Here is a 26,674-nt window from a genome sequence, read left to right on the forward strand (position 1 = left end):
AATGGTTTTTCAGTCTACTGCCTCTGCACTGGGTCCGGGGGGGATAGGCAGTTAAAAATATTTGTTTGTTTGTTTGTTACAGTTCTGAGACCCTGGAATGTAAGTCCCACTGACCACCAGAGCCACATAAGCAAGGCATATCCTGTGGGTGGCAGTTACAAAACCTATGGCCCCAGATATGTGCACAAGCTCCTTTCTGGGAGACACTGGCAACCTGGAGTGAGGCATAGGGAAAGTGTAAAGATGGATTAATGAATTCTTAACTTAAAATATTGTATTTTTTCAATTGTAGAATATCCATTTTTTTTTTTTAGCAATTCAATAGATTCAATTCCTCTGTTGGCATTCTTTATCTTTTCATCCATTTTGTACATCTTTTCTTTAACATATTTATAATAGTTTTTAAAAGTCTTTGTCTGCTAATTCTAACTCCAGTTCTGGATCACCCATACGACTGTTTCTATTGCTTATTTTTTCCTCTTGCTTATAGGTCACATTTTTCTAATTCTTCACATTATTCCCCCCACCCCATCTCTCTCTGTCTCTCTCTCTTTCTCTCTCTCTCTCTCTCATATATTAATAGCCACAGAATCTGAAATAGATGTTATTTTTTCCCCAGAGCGAGAACAACTCTTTCTTCTCTGAGACAGCTGAAATGATGGACTCATTACTTCAATCCAGTTCGATATTGAGCTGGATTAGCTTACTTTTAATTTCAAATATCTTTAAGATTAATGTTAATCTTGTCTTTATTGCAGGCCCTCTTTTCAAGTACACTTCTCTTTCTCAAACATAATATTTCAGGAAATCTCTCCCTGAATTTCCATTCTAACCCTTAGACTCCTCTATTGCCCAGAACATAGTAGAATTGCTGTGGTGGAACACAAGCCAGTGGGGAAAACCAGCTGTACACTTGAGGCTTTGTAAAGTTCTACTTTGTCAAGCCAACCCACATGGCCATTAAAATCTGGCTTTTTTTTTCTCATTCTTTCTCTCAGCAGGTTTGTCTTTGCTCTGACAAGTCCAATTCCTATCAGTCCCTGCCTAGACTCAGCAAATGCCCTCAGAGAGGAAAGCAGTCACTAATCTCCATTCGCCTTAGAAGAGTTCTTTCTGCCCTAGAATTTAATTTCATCAGATTTCTTTGTATCTCTAGATTTCCAGTGTCTCTAAAAAGAAATGTGATTTTTTTTTTTAGCTTATCCATTTTTTTTCCCAGTTATTATAGTGATCTGCTGCTGCCTCAGTAGGTTAAGTGTTCAACTCTTGATTTCAGCTTGGGTCATGATCTCATGGTTCAAGCCCCACACTGGACCCTGTACCAATAGTGTGGAGCCTGCTTGGGATTCTTTCTCTCTCCATCTCTTTCTTCTTCTCTCTCTGCACCTTCCCACTCATGCTCTCTCTCTCTCTCAAAATAAATAAATAAACTTAAAAAAAAGTATTTTCAAGGAGAGACTTTATGTGGCAAGTTGAGGATTTATATGCCTCAATATATTTTTTATCATGCCCTCATATTTGAGTGATAATTTGGCTGGATATAAAATTCTACATTCAAGAATCCTTTCCTTCAGTTCATTAAATTATTGTTTTCTTATCTCATTGTTGCTGTTGAGAAGCCTAATGTCAATCGAGTTCTTATGATTTGGTGTCTCTCTAGAAGCTTTTAGAATTTTTTTCTTTGTTTTGTCTATGGTATTCTGTAATGTGGGATGGATTTTCTCTTATATCTTTTGTTTAGGACTCTATAGCCAGGGCACCTGGGTGGCTCAGTCGGTTAAACATCTAACTTCGGCTCAGGTCATGATCTCACAGTTCGTGAGTTCGAGGTTCGTGAGTTCGAGCCCCATGAAGGGCCCTGTGCTGACAGCTCAGAGCCTGGAGGCTTCTTCGGATTTTGTGTCTCCTCCTTTCTCTGCCAGGAGGGAGCCCACTCATGCTATCTCTATCTCTCATAAATAAATAAACTTAAAAAAAAAGACTCTACAGCCTTTTCATTCTGAGGTCCTTCATTTTTACTTAGTTGTAGGAAATGTCTCTGTTTTATTTTCAAATATTTTCTATTTTATTTTTCTCTTTTTCTGGAATTCCTATTATCCAAATGTTGATACTTCTACTTTTTTTTGGCACATCTACTTTTATTCTTCATATTATTTAACTTTTCTATTTCTTTTTCTTTCCCTGCTTCCTACTAGGAGAGTTTCTCAATCTAATCTTTTAACTCAGCAATTCATTCTTCAGCTATATCCATTCTAATAGATGTGTCCATCTATTATGTTTTGCCTCTTATTTTCTTAAGAGTGTTTCCCAAAAAGCAAAAGTTTTTAATTTCAAGAAGTTTATTACTTTTTTCTTTCATGGCTTATGCTTTAGGTGTCCCACATGTATATGTAATATATCAAATATATATGCACACACTTGTATATACATGTGTGTGTGTATATATGCGTAATTTTCCATTATGTTGTTTTTCAACGCTATGTTATGTTTTTCATATATAATGCCTCTATATTTTAAATAATTTCATATCTTTTTTTAAAATACTTTCATATCTTATTTCATGCTGTTCTTTATCTCATTAAGTATATCCATCATCCTTACTTATTTTACCTTCTTGGTCTGCCTGTTCTATTTCTGCTTCAAATGGTGTCTGTTCCTAGTTTGTCGTTGCTCTTTGCAGGTCATTCTGGTCCTCAGATATCTAGGTAGTTGCTTGGTGAACTTCGTCACTTAAGGCTTATCCACTTCTCTGTCTTGGAAAGTGTGTTGGGTTAGACCCTGAGGCTAGAGCCTGCTCTGAGTCAGTCCCAGTGAATTCATGGAGAAGGGAGAGGCAGAGCTCTAGAATGTAGAATCCTGGGCCCCCAAATCCACTGTTCAACGTTCCTGTTAGCCCCAAGTATTTCCCTTGGTGAGGGTTTAGGGACTGACCTTTAGTCTGTTATGCAGAAGTGGTGCTGGGAGGGAATATCTCACTGGGTTATCATCTACCAGCCCTCGAGGGTGAGTGAATAATACCTGAGGCTAGTCAAGCCTCATTTGCTTTTCTGGCTTTTTACTCAAGCAGGACTTATGCCTTGGTCTTACTCCATGGGCCCCTATACTGGGGTCTGAGACATTCCTGCCCCTAGTGAAGGATCAGGAAGTGATTATCTCAGGTTATATGCAGGGAGAGGCAGGAGTAGATTTTATAACACTTCTCTCTAACCTTCACCATTTTTCGCCTACCCAATCAGACATGTCCCATGGTGCAGTTGCTACACGTGGGTATGCTTGTTTTTGTTTGTGGCAGTGGTAAGAAAAATGGGATTCTACTCTACACATTACTCTGCATCTAACTTTTCTGACTTAACGATACATCATGGATAACCGTTACGATTTATGTTTATTTTTTCTTTTCTTTTTTTTTTCTTTTCTTTTCTTTTTCTTCTTTATTTTTTACAGCTCCTTATAAGCCTAAATGAAATACTATTCACCAGGTACCCTGGTGCTGACAAAAGCACAGTATATTTTATAGTCAACTGTGGAGGGACAGAGGACAGGGCCGGATGCAAAAATAAATCTGATGGTGGGATTAGGCCTGAGGGGCCAGAGGGAAGGAGATTGACATTTCTCTGGGAAACTGGCAGGTTAGCCGATGTCCCAGGTCAAATCCATTTCCTCTGACACCCAAAGCACTTACTATAAAACCCTCACTACTGACACGATGGCTGCCTGGCTCATTTTTCTTGGGTATATGTGTGTTTGAGGGCTTCTACTTCTACTCTGCCCCCATCCCCCACCGCTCACCCACATCCTTTCTCCCCTGTGCCTGGTACACAGAAGGCAGCACTTACTGGGTCAGACTGGGAATTCATCTTTCCTCCGAAAGAGTTAGAGCTATGTATGTGGTCGTCTCTGGGCCCCAGATCCTAGTCTGTCTAGATTTCTGAATCAGGAGATGCTTCTGGTTAGAAAGGACAGAGTGGACTGTCCTGGGACTGAAGCTTGGGATCTGAACTGCGACAGTGTCTGGAGTTTTATACAAAAGAGAATTGAATTGCAGATCAGCTGGGAGGTTATTGTGATAGCCCTGGTGCCCTGTGCCTGCAGGGCACTGGAACCCTGTGGGAGCACATAGCTGGCATTTTTTTTGCTTGAGATTAGGAAGTCTTTTGCTTCCTCTGTGAAGAGGCTTGAATTCAAAGGACCGTTGTGGTAGGATGGAGTCTTTTTCTTGGTAAAAATGAAACAGAGATTTGGCTCCAGTTGTTACGAGGTGGTGGGCAGATGAGCTCTCTCTCCAGCCTTTGGTGGAAAGCAAGTTTAAGAGCTTGCGGTCACATTTTTGTCCGACATCGTAGAGAGCATAGAGAAGCTGTGATTCCAGACCCAGAGGAGTGAGAATTTATCTCGGTGTGACTCTCCAAAGACCGTCTTTATTCAAGAAATGTCAGAGGCCCATTTCATAGTAAGTTTCTTCTGAGGTTTTGCTTTGGTTAATGATAAGTTCCCTCTCATCACTTAAGGGCTGACGTCATCTCCAGATAGTGGTGTCCCTGAGAGCCTTCCCAAGCCTGGGAGGTACTGACCGGTGGTGGGAACACCAGGCTGAAAGGCAGGTCCCCTGTATTGTATTTTCTCCTGGGCCTCAGTCTGGCTCTGTCTGAGATGTACTAATCATCTCTCTGCCTTCTTCCCAGGCTGTTGGGAGAGAGTGAGAGTACAAGTTTGAAGGAGAATTTAAGTTGCTTTGTTATACTCTGCCAAAGTTTGTCTTCTCAAAGTTGGCTCTTTTGTTAGCATATTCTTTGGAGCAGGACTTGTCTAGGCTTCGGTTTCTCAATTTGGAGAAGAAATTGGACAGTGCCCAACTGCAAGGAGACCGGCCTTGAATGTGCAGGATGGTTAAATGAATGTGTGAATGAACGGACAATTGGTTGGATGTGACGAGGAACCTCAGAATGACACAAGACACATGTTCTGAGGACTGTTTCCTCCAGAAACTAAGTAGATCCCGGCTGTGAAGTAGTTAATACACATAAGCACTGGCAGTTTAAATATATGGTCCAAGTCATGAATGCAGGGCTTAAGAAAAACCACACGGGAGAGGTATCAGTGAGCTGGGGAGCATCGGAGGCTTGGGCCAGGGCTAGGAATTAGATCCTGTGACCTTTATTTAACATTCTTCAGAAAGTGGGCCCGTCTGCACAGCCACCCTCTCGTGTTAGCTGGCCCAGCTGAAGGGCATATGTACTTGAAGTTTCTATCATGTTCACTTTTGCTTCAATAAAAGCATTTAGAAGTTTGGGGTCTTCTATTTGGTTGGTCAGTGATTGTGTCTTTCTTTACTAAGGATCACAGATTAGCATGACTGTCACCCTTGGAAGGTTGTGGGGAAGGAGGAAAAGATTTTCTGTAAGAGTCTAGAGAACTAAGGCCGGTAGAAGGAAGCCAGGGGGAGGCAGGTTTCATCTCAGATACCACCAGCCAACCATGGAAAAGGCTGCTTTAAAGGGCGAGGTACTGGGACGCCTGGGTGGCTCAGTTGGCTAAACATCCAACTCTTGGTTTCGGCTCAGGTCATGGTCTCACAGTTTTGGGAGTTCAAGCCTCACACTGGGCGCTGCGCTGGCAGCAGGGAACCGCTTGGGATTCTCTCTCTCTCCCTGCCCCTCCCCACTCACTCTGTCTCTTTCCCTCTCAAAATAAATAAACTTATTAATTTAAATTTAATTAAAATTAATTTAATTATGTTTAATTTAATTAAAATAATTTATTTATGTTTAAATGTAATAAACATAATTAAAACATAATAAAAACATAATAAACGTAATAAAACATAATTTAAACATAATAAAAAACAATAATAAAGGGTGACATCTTCTTTTGCATGGGGGTGGGGAACATGATGTACTAGTTTCTTTCCAGCTCTCATAGAATATGCTTTCACCCCTTGGAGTCTTATCCCCTGGGAAATTAACCTCTGAATTGCTAAAATCCTTGTATTTTATCCCCACTTGCAAGCCCATCAAACAACTGGTCACATTTCTCTCTACAGCTATAAACTCCTATCAGGCATTCTCTCAAAATATCATCTATGAATTCCTCTTTCAGGAAGAGCATGTGGAGAGCCTAGAGAGTGGAAGAGAAGCAGGGTCTATTATACTTTGAGTGAATGAATGCGCTTGACTGTAGACATTGAGAACGTGGCTCTCAACTTGAGCAGGTTGTGGAATGGTCAAGAGGGCTTATTAAACACAGATTGTTGGCTTCTTCCCCAAAGTTTTCAATTTGATAGGTCTGTGGCAGGGCCTCAGGATGTACATTGTTAGCTGTTGCCACTTGTGCAGGGACCACACTTGGAGAACCACTGCCCTGGAGGGTAGAGACCTCAGCCAGCCTACTCTCAGTAAGTCCCAAATCTGCAAGGGCTGAGTTAATAAATTTCAGGGCACATCTTCCTCCTCCACCACATTCTCCTCCTCTTTCATTAAGGATCACTTGTCCCTGCCCCACTGGCTTGAAAGAAAACCCTGACCCAGACCAGCGTGTCCCAGATCCAAAGTCACTTCCTCGGGGAAGCCTTCCATGAGTCCCCAGGATTAGATGTTGTGGCTCACTATACTTCCCCATGATAGTAACCAGACACAAGTCACAATTTGTAATGATAATTCATGTGATTTCTTAATTAACATCTCTTTCCCCAAGAGACTATAAAGAAAGCTCTATGAAGCTAGGATTGAAGAAAAGTAGGAAAGAGGGGCACCTGGGTGGCTCAGTCACTTAAGCGTCCGACTTCAGCTCAGGTCATGATCTCATGGTTGGTGAGTTCGAGCCCCATGTCGGGCTCTGTGCTGACAGCTTAGAACCCAGAGCCTGCTTCAGATGGATTCTGTGTCTCCCTCTTTCTCTCCCCCTCCCCTGCTCATGTTCTGTCTGTCTGTCTCTCAAAAAAATAAAAAACATTTTAAAAAAAAGTTAAAGAAATCTTTAAAAAAAGGTAGAAAAGAGGTAAGGCAGCTGGATGGGGGAAGAGTGGTGGGTCATCCCCAGGATTATGGAAAAGAATGAAAGAACAGGGGATTTTGTTCCCAAAAAAGTGCCTCCTGAAGGGAAGAGGAAGGAAGGAGGTGACATTCACGAGGATTTTTGGCTCAGCTCTGCCCCAGCTCTGTCTGGCACCCAGTCAGACATTTGTCTTCTCTGTTTTCCCCACCAATCTGAGTATTTCACCTCTCTGCTGATTTTATTTTTAATCAAATTTTTAAAAATGTTTATTTTACGGGGCGCCTGGGTGACTCAGTTGGTTCAGTGTCCTACTTCAGCTCAAGTCATGATCTCGTGGTCCATGGGTTCGAGCCTTGCGTCAGGCTCTGTGCTGACAGCTCAGAGCCTGGAGCCTGCTTCGGTTTCTGTGTCTCCTTCTCTCTCTCTGCCCCACCCCCACTCATACTCTGTCTCTGTCTCTGTCTCTCTCTCAAAAATAAAGATTAAAAAAAAGGGGGTGCCTGGGTGGCTCAGTCGATTGAGCATCTGCCTTCGGCTCAGGTCATGATCTCATGGTTTGTGAGTTTGAGCCCTGCATTGGGCTCTGTGTTGACAGCTCAGAGCCTGGAGCCTGCTTCAGATTCTGTGTCTCCCTCTTTCTCTCTCACTTCCTTGCTCTCTGTCTCTGTCTCTGTCTCTTTAAAAAATAGATTAACTTTAAAAAATTTTTTAAAAAGTTAAAAAAAAATTAGGGGCACCTGGGTGGCTCAGTCATTTAAGCGTCCAAGCCTTGATTTCAGCTCAGGTCGTGATCTCGTGGTTCATGAGTTCAAGCCCCAGACTGGGCTCTGTGCTGACAGTGTGGAGCCTGCTTAGGATTCTCTGTCTCCCCGCCTCTCTCTCTGCCCCTCCCCTGCTCATGCTCTCTCTCTTACTCAAGAATAAACAAACATTTAAAAAAAAAAGCTGACACTTAACAACTCTTTTAAGTGTTTACTTTTGAGAGAGATTGAAAGCATGAGCGGAGGAGGGGCAGAGAGAGCGGGAGACAGAGGATCTGAAGCAGGCTCTGTGCTGACAGCAGAAAAGCCGATGTGGGGCTTGAACTCACGAACCATGAGATCATGGCCTGAGCTGAGGTCGGACGCTTAACCAACTGAGCCACCCAGGCGCCCCTCTCTTCAGATTTTAAAAGTTGAGTTGATTTTTCTAGCTCTGAGCTACTTGCTAGCTCTAAGCCTCAGCTATTGCACCCATAAAATAAAGAGTTAGAGCCCCAGGGTGGGAGAGATCTGAGTTAAAAACCCAGTTCTGCTACATTTTCATGTACATACCGCTGCATTTCTTTGAGCACCTGACTTAGCTTCGGTAAGCTTCGGCTTCTCTGGGCATAAGAAATAGTTTCTGCTTCCTGGCATTTTGGGGAAGCTTCCAGAGTCAATGCATGGGAAATCTTTGGCACAATGCCTGGCACACGGGAGGGCTCAGTGCACCCGGGCTGCCCTTTCATCACCGTCACCACCGTCCTCTTCACTGTTGTCCCCATTCCTGTCCGCCTCACCCAAGGTTTTTGTGAGGTTCCTATGAGCAGGCTAACGAACTTCATAACCAGAAAACATCCTCTGAATGTCTAGGGCACCAAATGCCCCAACCCCTGCCCACAAGACCGCTGCAGCACCCTCTTCATTGGACACAAGGCCACGCTCTACCCCTCCCAGTCCTTTGGTGGCTCTTGATATTATGACAAATGCATCTTTTGTCCCTTTCTGTTCTCAGGACTCCAACTAACCAACTAAAGAGCTGTTGCCCAGAGCATTGTTCCCGAGGAAGAAAAGAGCTAAGCACACACCCACAACTGCTTTGTGCCAAGAATCTACAGTTGGGTTTGCCAAGCAGCATATGTTGTCCTTTTGGAAAATGAGAGTGAGACTGCGTGAAGAGGCAGCAGAGGTGTCTCAAGCCATCTCAAGGCAAGTGAGCGGGTGGCCATGCTGTGTGGTCTCACTCCTCCCTGAGCTAGACCCTCCCTGGCCCTTTGCAGGACCTCCCTTCCTGTCCTTCTCTGTAAGTAAGACGAATAAAAGAATACTCCAGTCTCATGATCTCAAAGGGTAGATCCTGGAGTTGAGACCCACTTATTCTACTGCTGAGGCCCAGAGAGGGACAAACACTTTCCCAAGGTTACACAGGCCCAGAGAGGGACACTTTCCCAAGGTTACACCGTGATTTGTAACTGGACCAAAACTTACTACGGTTAGGTCTTTTTGTTTGATGTGCTGGGGCTAATGTCATCTACAGTGTTTTTGTTTTGTTTTGTTTTGCTTTGCTTTGTTTTGTTTTTAAGGCAAATGCTTTTATTGCTCATGGCTTGGTAAACTGTAAAGGGCCGCTCTCCCCTGAGTCTCACTTGCTCCTCTCTGTTGACCTCTGTGTCTAAACTGATGCCACATACTTAAGGGAGGCTGTAATAGAATAGCCGAGAGCTGCAGCCAGCCTGCTCTCCAAGCTTAACTTTGCTACTGACCCACTATATGAGGTTGGGAAGTTCCTCAACCTCGATGAGCCTCAGTGTCCTCATCTGTAAAATAGGATAGGGGCACCTGGGTGGCTCAGCTGGTTGAGCGCCTGAGTCTAGATTTCGGCTCACCTTATGATCCTGGGGTCCTGGGATCGAGCCCTGGGTCGGGCTCCTCACTGAGCATGGAGCCTACTTGGGATTCACTCTCTGTCTCTCTCTTTCTCTCTCTCTCTCTGCCTCTGCCACTCTTGCACTTGTGCACAAGTGTGGTCTCTCTTTCTCTCTAAGATTAAAAAAATAAAATGTATAACATAGAATAATATTACTTATGAGGGGTTCTTGCAATTTAATGCCTTGAGTTATTTGTAGCAGCGCCTGACAAATAATACGCTCCACAAATGCTAGCTATGATTACCTCTACGTGGGTCGCTTACGAGAAACATGGGAAGTCAATCGATTCGGGGGTTCACGGTGTCTAAAGACAAGGCTAAAACGATATAAAGAAACAAGGCTAACCACAGCTGGAAACGAAGAAGGAATCCTGCCATTAGGAGACACAAATGAATCGTGGAGTTTTCTGTTATTAAAAGGCTGGGATATCAAGACTCCTAAATTCAGGTAAATGATACAACAAATGAAGCAACTGTTTTGAAAGTGTGTTATGAAGGTGCCTAGGCCTGCTGTTTGGGAAAGGCAACACTTCGTTTGCACAGATGCTTTAGAATCTGAGAAGGGAGTTCTAGAGAAATCTGTGCAAGTCTCGGAGAAGACTGATGGGGTCCCAGGGTAATGGGGTGATAGGGGAAGGCCGGCTCCCATGGAACCATGGCGGGCCACTGGAAATGCCATGCGTTTCTACATGAACTCTAGACCACGCAGACTCTTGACAAAAAGCAAGGCCGCTTTGAATGGCCTTCAAACTGAGTGCCCTGGGCCAGTCACGAGGGCTCCTTTTTCCTTTCCGCTCCCGTCTCCTGGGTAACAGCAGGTAGGAAGCCATGGAAGAAGAGGATGATAGCATAATCCTCTCTCTGTCTTTCGACAGACCCATGGGAACTTAAGAAATAAATGCTAATAGGGAAGATGTAACCTTCATTCTCAGTAAGGTTGCTTTGGTGACCCGGAGCAGTGTTTGAACTAGATTTGGGAAGTTGCCTGGGTATCAGAAAGGAAGGCAAGAGTGCATGTGGAATTTGTTGAAGAACCGCTTTGAATGCTCGTGGGCAGCTCTGCTCCTGGCTCCGGCAGGCTCTCCTTGCAGAGGGCCCGGGGCCGGGAAGCCTAGGATTCACTCCACTCCAGCATTCAGGAGGCTGAGGGCGTGTGGGGTGGGAAGAGGGTTCTGGAGTCTGGAGGATCTGTGCCCATGCTTGTCTCCCCAGGCTCTGCTGTGCAATTTTGAGAAAATGACAGCACCTCTCTGAGTGTCAGCATCCTCATCCCTAAATTAGGATCTTATTATCCCCCTTGTAATGGTGTGCCAGGATCAAATGGGAAAATGGGCAAGAAGTGTGACGCAGTTAGTACTCTGTGATGCCACGCTTTCTTCTTGTGGCGTTATTTATAGCTACTGGGCGACAAAGTTCTTCCAGCTTCCACTCAGGCCATGCTAGTAGCTCCCTTGAGGGATCTGTGTAGCTATATGTGTTTATTATTTATTTAATTTTTTATTTTTTAAGACGGGGTGGGGGAGGAAAGAGGGCGAGCAGAGGAGTGGCAGAGAGAGAGGGAGACAGAAGATCCAAGAGGGCTCTGTGTGGACAGCAAAGAGCCTGATGCAGGGTTTGAATCCATGAACCGTCAAATCATGCCCTGAGCCGAAGTTGGACCTTAACCAACTAAGCCACCCAGGCGCCTATATGTGATCCTCACAACGACCCAGCGAGTGAGACAGGAGAGCAGTTTTCCAGTGACATGCTGAGGCTTGGAAAGGTTAAGCATCTTCCCTGAGACCCACTGAGGGAACAGGTGGTGGACCCTGGGCCAGAGACACCTCCCTCCCTAACTCCTAGTTCAGGGCTCTTCCAGTGCTTCCGAAGGGCAGGGACCAACTCCCTGGGGCTCAGTTGTCTGGTGCCACATAAAAAACCACCCCCAGACTCAGTGGCTTAAAAGAATAGGCTCACGATTCTGTTTCAGCAATTTGGGTTGAGTTCAGCTGGGTGGTTTTAAAGGAGGAAACACTCCACTTGTGAGTCTCCTCACTGCTCACACTGAACCATTCTGGTTACCAATGTGTGGGGTTTCTTCCCAATCTCAACAAGTCTGCAACACCAGAATTATAGACCGTCCTATGGTTTAACTCAATCCTGACACCATCTACCTGGAGATAAAAGAGGACGTCAACACCTCCATTTTGACCTTAGTCTGTACTTTCTAATGCTTAAATTCTTCTTTCAAGCTTATCTCTTAACTCAGGCAGAAGACCCTGGGGGCAAAGCATCCCAGGTGATTGGAGCTAAAATGACCCCCTCATGCTGCCCTGAGCCAGTAGGACTCTGTGTGGTTGACCCCAAAGCAATGATCGACCTGACCTTTACTGCCTACCTACATGTACCTACTGACCTTTGTCTAGATAAACCTACCTACATGTACCTACTGACCTTTGTCTAGATAAACCTAGAAGTATTTTCAGTACTTTCTAGGTGGTCTTTGAGACATTAGTCCACCGTCTTCTGGGTGTTGGCCTCAGTTGTTAGAAATAAGCCCATTGACCCAACCAGCGGAGGAATTCGGAGACCCCGAGCCCGGTGAAGCAAGACTTTAATCAATGTTCTTGCAAAAGCAGGTGTCTGATGGGCAGGCACACTCGGGGCAGTTACAGCAGACAACTTATCTCCTAGCGTGCAAGTCCGTCCCCTGGTTCCTCATTGGCCGAGTACTACAGGGGTTACGGCCTGACCCGGATGTCGCCTATGCCCCTGTAAGGCAAAAAGTGGATTTATCCTCCCAGACCCTGCCCCTTCCTTGGAGAAAGGTGGGCTGCAGGTTCCTTCCAATGGAGTCACAGGGTTGGTTCCCCAGGCAACCAGCCCCATCCTCATCAACATAAATGCATTGTTATTGAAAGTGGCTTGTTCAGGAATAACAAGACACTCCTTTCGCCTTTATCACTGGACCTATTTCAGAACAGGAGCTATTTGAGGACAAAAGATAGACTATTATAACACAAGATTCTTTCATTGGCTGTTAAAATTTAGGAGATTCCAAGGGTTTTAGGAGCTGTGTGCCAGGAATAGGGACAAAGACCAAGTATCGATTTCTTATAAGAAATCACAGTATCCCTGTGGCTCTGCAGATCTGAGCTAGGTGTGGCTGGCCTGGGATGGGCTCACTCTTGCATCTTAGTGGGCTTCCTGGTTGGCTGGGGGCTGGCTGGCCTAAGATACTCAGCTGGGATGGCAGTTTCTACCTCCCGGTGCCTCCCATCACCCAGTAGGGTTAGCTGGGGCTTCTTCCCATGGCAGCAGTGGCAGGGGTCCCGAGAGCAACAAGAGAGAGTAAGCCCCTCATGTGTAAGCATTTTTCAATTTTTGTTTCTTGTGACACATTGTCCAGTTGGTCAAAGCAAGTCATTGGCTCAAGGTCAGGTGTTTGTGGATGAGAACTACCCAGGGGCATGGAGAGAGAGAGGCATGCCCATGGTTGCAGCGATCTGCCATGTGTACAGTGAGCAGGGGAAGAAGGTAAGCTCCAGTCTTACTTTCCAATCATCCAACCCACGATCCTGTGCCATGGGCCAAAGGCTGGTTTCTTACTCTGGGAAGTCTTCTTGGATTCCCAAATACAGGTAGTTCAAAATAGAGTTCCCCACTCTTCCCCCTGTTTCGGAGTGATGGTGAGATCTGGAGCTGAAGGCCAAGAAAGAATTCTTGAGACGTCTTTGGTGCAAAAATGTGATTTTATATTAAAGCACGGGGATGGGACCCTTGGGCAGAAAGAGCTGTCCCCGGTTGCAAAGAGGGGCTGGTTATATACTAAGGAGTTGGGGGAGGTAAAGTCAAGAGGAAGTTTCTCACAGATTACTGGAGGCCTAGCTGTTGTCAGGCTAAGGTTGTTTTTCCCTCTAGCAAAGCATTAACGTTAAGACAGTGGGGAGTTCCTGGACTTTAGGCTATTGATAAGATTGCCCTTTTTTGGTAGTCGTTCTAAGATACTTGTAAACTGCTGGAGACACTTCCCAGTTTAACCATTTGTTTTCTGTCCTTTCCTTTGTTCTTGGGAGCTTGAAGTGCCCGAGGAATATCACACGTCCCACCTGGGGTGGGGGTGGGGTGCTACTTGTGCTTAGCCCTCAACTTGCCTGATGCTCCCTCATCATATGGACATTTGTATACTTTCTCCTTTTCGAGTTACAGAAAGGTGTTTTCTCATGTTTCGTCATGGGGCTATATCTGGCAGTCTGATACCTCCCCCCGCCACGGGCTTCTCAGGGTTAGAATCATCTCTTGCCCACTATGAGTTGGTGAATGTAGATAAAACGATACATCAATAAGAACAATAATCACACATTTAGTACTTACAGTTATCACTTAAGTACTTACCGTATGCCAGGCTCTCTGCGCGACTTAGTCTGTAACGCTCATCGGAAGTGTTCTAGACTCTCCTAAACCTCCAGATTCAAAGACTGCCACAGGCCACACCTGGCCCCATTCTGCCTGTCGGGCTGTAAGACAGGAACCACAGGCTGCTGTCAGGGCAGTGCCAACCTTTTCTTTTCTGAGGGATGGTGTGCAGCGGTCCACAGATGGGAGAAGACGAGATCCCACTGGGCAAGTGCAGGACTCCTCCTGGCTTAAAAAAAAAAAAAAAGCCTCCTGCCTGGCAGCAGCCAAATTCTCTTGTTACAACCCCATAGGGACATTTTCCAGAGTCTCTGTATGGGACAGAACAAGAGTCATCTCACTCAGGGAAGCCTGCGCTATGGGATCCCATCTAGTATTTATAGTTCTTCCAACCCAGGAGCAACCTAGCAACAAGGGATCATCCTTATCACAAGAAATGTTACTTGGAGGGGGCGCCTGGGTGGCTCAGTCGGTTGAGCACCCAGCTCTTGGTTTTGGCTCAGGTCATGATCTCATGGTTTGTTAGTTTGAGCGCCCGCATCAGGCTCTATGCGGAGCCTGTTTGGGATTCTCTCTGCTGCTCCCCTGTTCTCTCTCTTAAAATAAATAAATAAACTTTAAAAAAAAAAGGGGGAGAAAAAGAAATGTTACTGAGAAACATATGTGACATTCTATCCTTGTTGTAACGGAACTAGCATGAGTTTGCCCCTTGGTGAGTCACAGATAGAAGCTACAGGGACAGTTGTCACACAAAAGAAACTTTATTTGCAACAAATAAAGAAACCACGGAGGATAACTGCCAAAGCTGTGACTCTCCAAGCAAGGGTGGATGTTGTTGTTTTTTTTTAATTTAGGGTGAGGATGAATATTTAGAAAGGGGAGACTTGTCGTCGGATGTAGAGGCGGGCGGGCATAAGGTCACACATGTGCCTTAAGGAAACACGCCTACACATACACTGTATGTTCTGTCAATGAGGCTCGTGCTCCCCCGTGGCCGGAGATTTTAGTATCATAATCAGGTAAAGTTGACTTTTGGTCACTGCACGGGTTGCAGCATGGTCCATCTGTCGCAGGTGGGAGTCCAAACTGGCGTAAGCTCTCCCTCAGGGCGGCCTTTATTGCTTGGGGGGTAATTTCAGTTTCTAGCGGGGATGCTATGGCTGCAAGTCTCTTGCCTGCGTTAAAAGATAAGCCAGGAAGAGCTTTAAGAAAACCTGTAGGACAAAGGTTGGTGAGTGCAAGCAGCTGAGTAACAAAGGTCAGGTCGTGGGGTCTAGCTGGTGACATTGCCAGGTAACTGGGGGGAATGGAACGAGAATGTTAACCCGAGGCCAAATTCCAATGCAGAAGGGAGAAGGGTTCTTTATTCTCACCTATTATCTCCCTCATTTTGCAGACACGGAAACTCATGCTTCAGTAAGTGGCAGAGCAAGGATTCGAACCTGGGTCCCAGGCCACACTGCTGCTTTAACTGTTAGCTTATCTAGCATAATTAGGGGAACATCTTTTTGTAGAAACAAAGTTAAATCACACATTATAAAGCAAAATGTATATTATCTTTACGTTGCCTTTTGCTTTGGCCTGTGTCAGCCATTGGGTTGTAATTGGCAGAGGTTGATGGAGGCTGTGACCTCCTGTCAGTGTCTGTGTTGGAAATTCATAAAGGAGCTGGGGACAAAACCAAGAAGGTTTGACACTCTCAGCCAGGGCTCTCCACATCTTCTCGGTCATGTGCTCTCTCCATAAAATATTTTTGCAGACGCATTCCCCAATACATGTATTTTAGTTATTTGGGGATTTATGCATTTCTGATTCCATGCATGTGAAATATCCAGAACAGGCAAATCCATAGAGAAGGAAAGTAGACGAGCTGTTGTTGGGAGGGAGGGGAGGGAGGGTGGATAGAGTGAGAAGTGACTGCTGATGGATGCAAGGTTTCTTTTTGGGGTGATGGAAATGTGCTGGAATTAGATAGTGGTGATTGCACAACCTTATGAATATACTAAAACCCACTGAATTATATATATTTTTTAAGGGGGTGAATATTTTGGCATATGAATTTTATCTCAATTAAAAAAAAAATCATGTCCTGAAATAATATGTACAATACAAAGAATAGCCTAAAAAATCATACGGTGAAATTTAAAAAGTCATAAATAAAAGTTCTGTTGTCTTCTGTCACCCCAACAAATTGTCTTATGCTCTCCGTATGGACTCACTGCTTTACAGTTTATGTATTTATATTGAGAGAGAGAGAGAGTTCACATGAGCAGGGGAAGGGCAGAGAGAGAGAGAGAATCCCAAGCAGGCTCTGTGCTGTCAGTACAAAGCCTGATTTAGGGCTCAATCTCACAAACCATGAGATCATGACCTTCGCCTAAATCAAGAGTTGGACGTTTAACCGACTGAGTCACCCAGTCACCTCTGGACTCACTGCTTTAAACCAACCCCCTCCCCCCACCCCCATAATTGAGACAGGCTGTGTCTCAATTATGTTAGAAATAAGCCCATCAACCCAATCAAAGGAGGGACGTAGAGACTCGGAGCACAGTGAAGCGAGGCTTTAATCAACCTTCTTGCAAGAACTGGTGTCTGAGGACAGGCATACTCCGGTTAGTTACAGCGGTTAGTTACCGCAATTTATCTCCTAGCGTGCATGCAAGTCCCTCCCCTGGTTCCTCATTGGCCGAGCACTACAGAGGTTACAGCCTTGCCTGGACATCGTTTATGCCCCTGTAAGACAAAAAGTAGTCTGGAACAATCAGACATTCCCTGAGGTGATGCAGAGACTTTCAGCCCCTCCTCCCTTTGGGCTTTGGCCCCTGCTCATTGCAAAGCCCGTGAAAATAAGCCTGTGAAGAACAACAAGGAAAGGAAGGGTCTGAGGGTTTGGGACTCCACTGTGTGTGTGTTGGGGGGGGGGGGGGGGCGGGGAGAGTTCATACATATTTCCAATGAGTTGTAAACCTATTGTTAACTAGACAGCACAGCTCTTATTTGGTATTGCTGAAAATGAATCATCTCCCTTCTCACAAATTATAAGCCATTTATGGCCCCTAGTAAAAGCCGTTTTTGCTTTCACAACTGGTTTGAATTTCAAAAACATTGCTAATCGATCAACAACAATAATCGTTAACAGGTATATATTGAATACTTGCTAGATGCAAAACACTATCCTAAGTGCTCTGTTTACATACGCATACCTCACGTTCCTATGCAGCTATATTAATGTCTGTTAATGTCACCATTTTACAGCTGAGAAAACTGAGGGTCAGTTAGGTTAAGTAACTTTTCCAGAGTCAAAGCTATTACATGGCTGAGTGGGGCTTCAAACCAAACAGCCTGACCTCAACGCCATGTCCCACACTTACTATGTGCTGAGCACTGAGGGACACACAAAGTGTGTGCACCCTGGGGACTTATCCTGTAATGGGAGAGGCGGGTAATTATCGAGTAAATATAAGACAAGTACGGATATTTCCAGGCTCTTGGAAGAACATATCATAGCCAAGTTCTGTGTGCCTTCTGCCCCAGAAACATGCAGGGATGAAGGAATTAAGTAAGAGCTTTAAGTGTAACTTTGTTTATGTAAACAAATAACAAAGAAACCTGACACATTTTGTTTATGCCTCTGACCTGGGCCAGGGAGGGTTTGGGATGTCACGGGTACCAGTTGTCCCACCGAGACCAACTCAGGCACAATTCAACCGTGAGCCATCGGGATTCAGTGGCTGGAGGCCCAGTGTTACGCCAATGGTTAGAAGTCCGGACTCTTGGCTTCCCCTCTTAGAACTAAAAAGGCCCCAAATAGGGAACTTTTTGGATTTGCTGCAGCACGCTAATTGTTAGGCAAATCACATAATATTTCTAAGCTGTTCGGGGTATGGTAGAGACTTAATAAAATTGTTATGAATTTTGACTGAGGTTATCTGACACTGATTGAATTATTACTATATCATTCCTGAGTAAGCCTTTCTGAATATGAACTATAAGATCTCTACCCAGCGTAACCAATAAAAAAGTAATGCGGTCTTTATTAACTGACATGAAAAGGTTTCATAATATTTTCTTCCATGGAAAAAAGAAGATTTAAAAAGAGTATAAGAGCATGATTCCATTTTTATGTTGTTTCTGGCCTGCGGTTATCTGGGCCAAAATATAAGGAAGGATATGGGCCAGAATGTTAACCGAATTCATTTCTGGGGCACTTGGGTGGCTCTGTCAGTTAAGAGTCTGACTCTTGGTTTTGGCTCAGGTCATGATCTCATGGTTCATGGGATCGAGCCCAATGTTGGGCTCTGTGCTGACCGCACAGAGCCTGCTTGGGATTCTGTCCCTCTCTCTCTGCCCCTCCCCCGTTTGTGTGTGCATTCTCTCGCAACATAAACTTAAAAAATAAATGAATAAAAATAAATATTTTTATTTATTTTTTATTTTTTTTTAAACTATTTTTTTTAAGATTTTTTTTTTTTCAATGTTTATTTATTTTTGGGACAGAGAGAGACAGAGCATGAACAGGGGAGGGGCAGAGAGAGAGGGAGACACAGAATCGGAAACAGGCTCCAGGCTCCGAGCCATCAGCCCAGAGCCCGACACGGGGCTCGAACTCCCGGACCGCGAGATCGTGACCTGGCTGAAGTCGGACGCTTAACCGACTGCGCCACCCAGGCGCCCCAAAAATAAATATTTTTAAAAAGAACTTATTTCTATAGGAGTAAAGGTGATTTTAATTTTTAAACTACTTGCCTGTATTTTGTGACTTTCTTGGTATGATGAGTGTGCCTTGCTTTTATAATTAGAGAAGTGATTTTTTACCCAGAGCTACACCCTACCCTGTTTAAATTAGGGGAAAAGAATGACACTGTGGTGAATATTGCACTTCTGAAATTTGGGCTTTGGACTTGCCTTGGCTAGTGTCCATTTCTATTGGATTTCCACCCTAAAGCAAGACCCTACTTTCAGATCTCTTTGTTTTTTAATTTTTAATTTTTAAAAATTTTAAATCTTTATTCACTTTTGAGAGAGAGAAAGAGAGAGACAGAGAGAGACAGAGTGCAAGTGAGGGAGGAACAGAGAGAGAGGGAGACACAGAATCCGAAGCAGGCTCCAGGCTCCGAGCTGTCAGCACAGAGCCCGACGCGGGGTTGGAACTCACAACCGCAAGTTCATGACCTGAGCCGAAGTCGGACGCTCGACCGTCTGAGCCACCCAAGAACCCCTCAGATCTCTTTGAGAGTAGACAAGGCTGTAGTTGGTGAGGACACACCACCTCCAGACAGGGCTCCAATGAATTTCTTCTAGAATAGTATCCTGACATTTTACTTTGGATTACGGATCCTTCTGGAAACAGGGGCCTGAACCTGCCCCCGGTCCTCAGTAGCGGCGTGTTTAGCCTCCCGGCTGGTGAGGAGAGGAATGAGACTGACGAACCCTTGACTCTTCCTCCTTTGGGTTTGCTTTTCTCCAGGCCTCCTAGCCCGGGCTGCTGAGAGCAGAAGAGAAGAAAGAACCAGAAGAGAAGGAAGAACCCGGGCATAGCAGGTGCCCACCATGGGGCAGAGCTGCCAGCAAGGATGCGTAAGCTCTCCCCTTGCTTTTCTCTAACTTCACGTGGCACCGCGCAGGCCGGCCCACCCTCCCGCAGGCTGTTAGGTCGGGGTCCACTTTATAGGATGGAAACCCAGACCAGGAGCACAGCAGAGACATGTTATGGGATGAGGCAGGAGGCCCTCAGATCCAGCCTCTGACTCTCTGTGCAGTTTAATTTTTACCTGGGCCAGATAGGTCCTGACCAAGGGGAGCCCAGGGGGTCATTCACGTAACCCCTCGGTTAATCACTTCTTAGATCGTTACGCTGCAAAGTCATGAGTGTGTGTCGCGAACAGGAGTGCGGCCTTTTCTAAGAGAAGCCTTCCATGGCCCTGTAAAAGCAGAAACCCATCCTTGCCTCTTACAGAGAGCCCAGCTCCTCCCCTGGATGTTGAAACAAACCTTGGAAAATGTTTATGGGACAAATGATGTTCTGAGTAGCTGGCTCATTTTCAGTTAACCTGTGCTGCAGAGGGTCCCTCTGGGGCAAGGACCACCGATGCTCCCCCTTTTACAGTCTGGGAAATCGAGGTACAGTGTGGTTTAAGCCCAGCGACAAACACACAGCTGGGCCTTAAGGAATGCCCCGGGGACAGAATTCCCCCAGAGCAGCATGTCAGTCACTGCTGAGAAGACTTCCCTGGTCAGTGCGTGGGTGACAAATTAGCTCCCAGATAGCAGGTGAGAGTGGGGAGGAGGGACCACAAACTCAAGCAGCTGCTGTTCCCCTCCATGTGAGGTGGGGCGGGGGGGGGGAGGCAACTTTCCCTCAGTCCTCCGGGCCCGGCTTGAAAAGGCCCCCTTCATCACCTCTGAGGAGGGCTTTGCAATGTCCAGCCCCACATCCTTCCTACCTCGCAGGGCTTTGAGAGAACTGAATTTGACCCCGCTTCTCACACCCAAGTGGAAACTCAGTGTCACCTTTGAACCCTGACCGGTTACAGTGAGCAGGGGCGGCCACTAAATACATAAACCTGAAAACTCCTTGGGTCCCCATCCCGCAATACCTGTTCCTTCTCTCCTTCTCTCCTCTCTACTCCACAATCAGGGTGAACAAAGCTTTGCCTGCTCTGGGAAAGGAGTACCTCCAGCCCAGGAGATTGTCTGGGATGTCATCGCCACCTCTCATGGTCCCCACTGTCCCCTTCCTGTGCCCCCACCTGGCCTCGCAAGCCTCAGGCAGGATGCCACTGAGGGTTTAAAGGAGGCCAGGCCTGCTTAGGAGAGGTGGCACAAAGCAGCCGGTGTCACAGGCTCCACATGGCGGTCAGCAGGCTTGGGCACCGGCACTTGGAGTTCAGTGTCAATCTGTGGACTGTCCGGCGGGTCCTCTGTGGTCCTTGGGGGTCCAGAGAGGGGAGCGCAGGCTCGGGGATCTCAGACACGAGTAGAAACCCAGCAGTTGGAAATCGGTTTGAGTCTCAAGTGGCGCGTGTGAGTTGTAGTTACTGCCCCGTGTCTCTAGGAGTCTGTGGTCTTTACTGTAACTTTCTACGAGCAACGGCTCTGTGCCAGCCCCTTCTCACGGTCTCCTTAAATGTTGACAAAGTTCCAATGAAGTAGGCAGCATTCTCATCTCTCAGATGGGAACCCAGAGGCTTAGGAAAGGGAAATTCCTTGCCTAATTTTACACAGCTCATCAGTGACAGATCTAGAACTTCAACTCCGGTCCCTCTGGCTCCAAGTCCGTGCTCTTTCTGCCTCCACGACAAACTCAAGGCTGCAGGTGAGGCGTGCCAAAGGACATTCCTATTTCCTATTTTGAGTTGGTCCAGGTTTAGAAGTGTCGTGCTCTGGATATTGAATTCCCACTCTTTAAAAAAAAAATTTTGGGGGCGCCTGGGTGGCGCAGTCGGTTAAGCGTCCGACTTCAGCCAGGTCACGATCTCGCGCTCCGTGAGTTCGAGCCCCGCGTCGGGCTCTGGGATGATGGCTCGGAGCCTGGAGCCTGTTTCCGATTCTGTGTCTCCCTCTCTCTCTGCCCCTCCCCCGTTCATGCTCTGTCTCTCTCTGTCCCAAAAAATAAATAAACGTTGAAAAAAAAAATAAAAAAAAATTTTTTTTAACGTTTATTCATTTTTGAGACAGAGAGAGACAGAGCATGAATGGGGGAGGGTCAGAGAGAGGGAGACACAGAATCGGAAACAGGTTCCAGGCTCCGAGCCGTCAGCACAGAGCCCGACGCGGGGCTCGAACTCACGGACCGCGAGATCATGACCTGAGCCGAAGTCGGACGCTTAACCGACTGAGCCACCCAGGCGCCCCTGAATTCCCACTCTTAATCTAAGGAAGGGCCAAAAATGATACGGTTCATTCAGTTCCTTTCTCCTGACTCCTTGGTTGTTCCAAGCTACAGAGAGTATTTTGCGTTGTTTCCTTACGCTCAATTCTCACGACAGCCTGTACATATCTGCAAGGCTTCTTTCGAGCCCTTTCAGTAGCTGGTCTGCTCTCATGGGTATCAGTGTAAAGCCTAGACTGTTCGGTTTTCAGCCAAGTGGAAAACTTGCCTAGATTGTCCTGGTCACTTGGGTTGCCTCTGGGATGCCTTTTCTTGCTTCCCTAGGACCATGATTTCTACAGAGCTTCTCCGATGAGCAGCCTACTCAGAAGAGGGCACGTTTTTTTCAGTTCATGAACAATAATCACTTACCGAGCACCTGCTCTAGGTGAGGCAGGGCAGGAAGTGCTGAAAAGATGGTCTCTGCCCTTCAGGGAGGATCCATGGGTTACCCCCCCCCCCCCCCGCCTCTACGACCCAGATTCTTACGGGGACTGGCTGCATGTCTGTGGGCCGCTGTGCAACCTTCTAGAACCCCCAGGCCCCTTCCTTACAAAGTGGGGCTGCCTCTTGTGCTCTGTCACTTAGCATTCCTTGCCTTCTCACCACCCCACCCCCCAGAGTGGTGGTTGCAAGAGTCCCAAGAGCAGCAAGAGAGGGCCGGCCTGAGCACAAGGGTGGCGGGAGCTACTGCTTGTGTCGTGCTGTTACCGTCCTACTGGCTAAAGCCAGTCACACAGCCGAACCCAGAGTCGCCGTGGGAGGAGACTACAGAGAATAGTATGGGTACAGGGAGGAGAACCATTATGGCTGTTTTCCGCAAACAATTTCCTACATCTTCCTTATCCCTTCGGCCGCCATCATGAAGAAATCTACATGGGCCTCTCTCTTACTGGCAGCAGCTTCCAAAACCTGTGAGGCATGGGAAGTTGTAAGAGGGGTATGAAACGGCAGGATGCTAACTCATCCAGCTGGCTGCTACTTGATGGCCACATTCTCACCGTGTTCTTCTGGCAAGTATTGCATCCTGCAATCTTGGGGACACGGTGTGGCCAATGGTTCAGCAGGGACAGACCCCTGTGTTCCCATAGCTCCCCCACACACCTCTCCAGCAGCTCAGCACTGCGCCTTCACTGTTGATTGACTCATCCGTCTTCCCTGGTGGATTGTGGGCTCCCTGCAGGCGGAGCCACCATTGTTTTTCATCTTTGAACCCCCCCACTTCCTAGCACAGAACCTGCACATTTGTAAGCACCTAACCCATGCTGATGTGAATAAATTCACGAATAAGACATTTCTGAGCTCTGCTGTGCTTCATCCAGATTAGGGCTAATCATCTTAGAATTTACTCAGCGATTTCGGGGTTACTTACAGTTACCGTCACTTTCTGAGCACGACTGATAAGTTATGAGCATCAATATGTTTTGAGTGCAAGTTGCTAAGATGCCTTTGTAACACGTTGTTTTGTCCTGTGTTTCTTTAAGAGTGAAGAAGCATCTGAAAAGCCCATCAAGCCCCCACTTACTGAAGTTAAGGTAAGAAGCTTAAATGTTCTTTCCATTTCCTGTAACATTTTCTGTAAAAGAGAGAGAGTCTGTGGCAATTCCCTTTGGGCATTCTGACCCCGGTTCCAGTGAGCCAAGCAGCCCTATAATGGATTCCCCCGGGGGCTGTGCCGGGGGTGGGAGAGCATCTACCTCTAACCTGTTCCTCCCCGGGCCCAGCCCACCCCACAGGACAGGTGCTTTGTGAGGGGGGCTTTGCTACTAGGTTGTTCTCCTAGCCCTTTCTTGGGAGCAAAATACTGAGTGTCAGAGCTAAACACAGGACCTTCCTGCACTTGGAGCTACATGGCATACCGACTGTGGGAGAGGTCCGGAGAGAGAGAATACAAGGGTCTCTCCCCTCTCTTGTCTTTTCCCAGTGTGTAGAATCAGGCACGCCAGGAACTTGGTACCCATCCCCTCTGCACTTGAACACGGACAAGTTTCAGTTCTTTCCTATTGACATAGCCCAGATGGTTCCAAGTCAGAGAATTTTCTGTGCTATTTGTGATGGCCTACCGCCTGCCCTCTCATTCCCCACGCGCGCACTTGGCTGTGCCTTTAGAGCTGCAGTAGAGTGAATCTGAGGGGCGTTGCTTCATGGGAAGGTGGGGAGGTGGAGTATTGAAAGAGTCAGTTTGCTGGGAGAAAAAGGCAGTAACTTTTGATTTCTTCTGCACCTGGGTCCTCCTGCATCTAGTCCAAGGTGAGGTCCGAGGCTGGGCCTGGAATCACAGTCCCCTCTGCCTGGCTTCTTATTCCACCATCAAGCAGCCATATTCTTGTTCTTTCAAAAATGAAGAAGAGACTCCAGCCTTTGAGGACTTATGGCTGAGAAGCGAAGTTCAACATGCAAAAAAGGAAAAAGTTGCAGTGTGTGTCTTAGGAGCAGATGAGGGAGGGATCTGCCCCGTCTTGGGGAGAGAAAGAAGGTTGGAGAGAGGAGGTGAGATTTACAGACAGTCTTGAAGCAGAAGAAGCAATCTGTGGGTCAGGAAGGACATTCCAGGGGCAAACAGCAGCAAGGGCAAACGCAGAGCCTGTGAAAGATGGAAAGAAGCCTGGAGGCTGCCTGGTGTGGTGCTGGCAGGGAAGGCAGGAAGGGAGGCTAATGACATTGGGTGGGGCTGGCACTGGATGTCCGGGTAAGGAGCTCTACGGAGGAGGCCCAAAAGATCTTTAGGCTGAGGAATCATGTGATTAAGTTGTGTTCTGTCTGGGGCGCCTGGGTGGCTCAGTCGCTTAAGTGGCCGACTTCGGCTCAGGTCGTGATCTCGCGGTTCGTGGGTTCGAGCCCCGCATCGGGCTCTGTGCTGACGGCTCGGAGCCTGGAGCCTGCTTCGATTCTGTGTCTCCCTCTCTCTCTGCCCCTTGCCTGCTCACACTCTGTCTCCCTGTCTCTCAAAAATAAATAAACATAAAAAAAAAATTGTGTTCTGTCTGGAAGCAGCAAGGAGCATGAGCCTTGAGCCTCCAGGAAACCAGACGGGGGGGTTAGCGTGGCTGAGAGTAGAGACATCTCGAGAGGTGGTGTGTGTGCAAAATGGTGCACCTCAGAGTGGAAAGAACAAAGTACTACCAGTTCCACTGTTACCAATTTTTAAAGACCAATCAGCATGGTAGCCTTGCTTGGTGAACCTTCTAGATGTCTACTTGTATCATCTTGTACTCAGGGTCTCTCACAATGAGGAGAGCCTGATAGGGGTCCCTACCTTTGTTTCCAGGGCTATTTTTAGCGTATTATGAGGCATCACCGTCTTATAACCCCCTGGTTGAGGAAGTTTTATATATCATATTATCTGGATATATGATAGATATATGATATCTATAATACATATCATATTAACTAGGATGACCCTCACAAAATAAGCAAGTGGCTTAGAGAGGTTTCTGCACAGAAACTATGGGTTAAAGCTAATGAACAATGGAGCTCCTGGTTGGATCAGTCGGAAGAGGAGCAAGAGAACAACTCTTGATCTCAGGGTCATGAGTTTGAGCCTCATGCTGGGTATAGAGATTACTAAAAATAAATAAACTTAAAAACGAAACAATCTAATGAACAAGGAGAACATAAGAGCACTGATTCATTTCCTATCCCTGGTACAAGCTCCTCATCAGCCACATCTTGGGGTTAAAAGAAATAAAAGATCTGATCAGATACAATAAGTAGTCAGAAAAAGAAAATGGGCCAGGCTATTTGAATTCTGGCTTTATTCTGTATATCACTAATGATAAACTAATCTCTATGGATAAAAAGGGCTTGAGATAATTAGGTAATGATACTATTAGGCCACTACATTTCAAAATAGTTAATTTCATCCTTGTGTCTTTTTTTTTAATTGAAGTGTAATTTGCTAGCAGTCAAATGCATAAAGCCTAAGTGTTGGCTCAAGAAGTTTGAACACATGTATATACCTATATAACTACCACCCAGTTCAAGATATAGAATATTTTCATCACCCCCCAAAATCTCATGTCCCTTTCCAGCCACTACTTTCCCATCCCCTGTCCTGAGGATATCATTGTTCTGACTTCTATCACCATAGGTTAGTTTTCCTGTTCTTGAACCTCATTTAAATGTAATCATACATGTGTGCTCTTTTGTACCTGGCTTTCTATATTTTTATTTGCTGCATGTATTGAATTCATTCCCACATGATCTTGTATATAGAAAATCCTAAGGTATACTCACACACACACACACACACACACACATCCGTGCACACATGCACATGTAGAATAAACACATTCAGCAAGGTTGCGGAATACAAAATCGATATATGAAAATCAATTGTTCTTCCATACATTTGCAAGGAACAATCAAAAAATGAAACTAAGAAAACAGTTTCATTTATAATAGCATCAGAAAGAACACAATACTTAGGAATAAACTTAAAAGAAGTCCAAGACTTATACTCTGAAAACTACAAAACATTGTTGAAGAAAATTGAAGAAATCTAAATAAATGGAAAGACATTCGTGTTCTTGAATTGGAAGACTTAATATTAAGTTAGCAATACTCCCCAAATTGATCTACAGATTCAACACAATCCCTATCAAAAACACAGCTGGCGGGCACCTAGGTGGCTCAGTCAGTTAAGTGTCTGACTTTGTCTCAGGTCATGATCTCACAGTTCATGAGTTCGAGCCCCGCATCGGGCTCTGTGCTGATAGCTCAGAGCGTGGAACCTACTTCAGATTCTGTCTC

General features: G+C 46.0%; 1 protein-coding gene across 1 annotated transcript in view; it reads left to right on the forward strand.

The window, feature by feature from the left end:
• The window catches only part of HK1 (hexokinase 1), a 126,088-nt gene that overhangs the window by 15,722 nt on the left and 83,692 nt on the right, over nucleotides 1-26,674 (forward strand). The window contains exons 2-4 of the mRNA XM_043596513.1: nucleotides 8,746-8,939; nucleotides 19,520-19,629; nucleotides 23,407-23,457. Coding sequence (XP_043452448.1) covers nucleotides 19,603-19,629; nucleotides 23,407-23,457 — 78 coding nt within the window. The 5' untranslated portion in view covers nucleotides 8,746-8,939; nucleotides 19,520-19,602. The remainder of the gene's footprint in view (nucleotides 1-8,745; nucleotides 8,940-19,519; nucleotides 19,630-23,406; nucleotides 23,458-26,674) is intronic.

The sequence above is a fragment of the Prionailurus bengalensis genome, chromosome D2 (genome assembly GCF_016509475.1).
Source record: "Prionailurus bengalensis isolate Pbe53 chromosome D2, Fcat_Pben_1.1_paternal_pri, whole genome shotgun sequence".
NCBI lineage: Eukaryota > Metazoa > Chordata > Mammalia > Carnivora > Felidae > Prionailurus > Prionailurus bengalensis.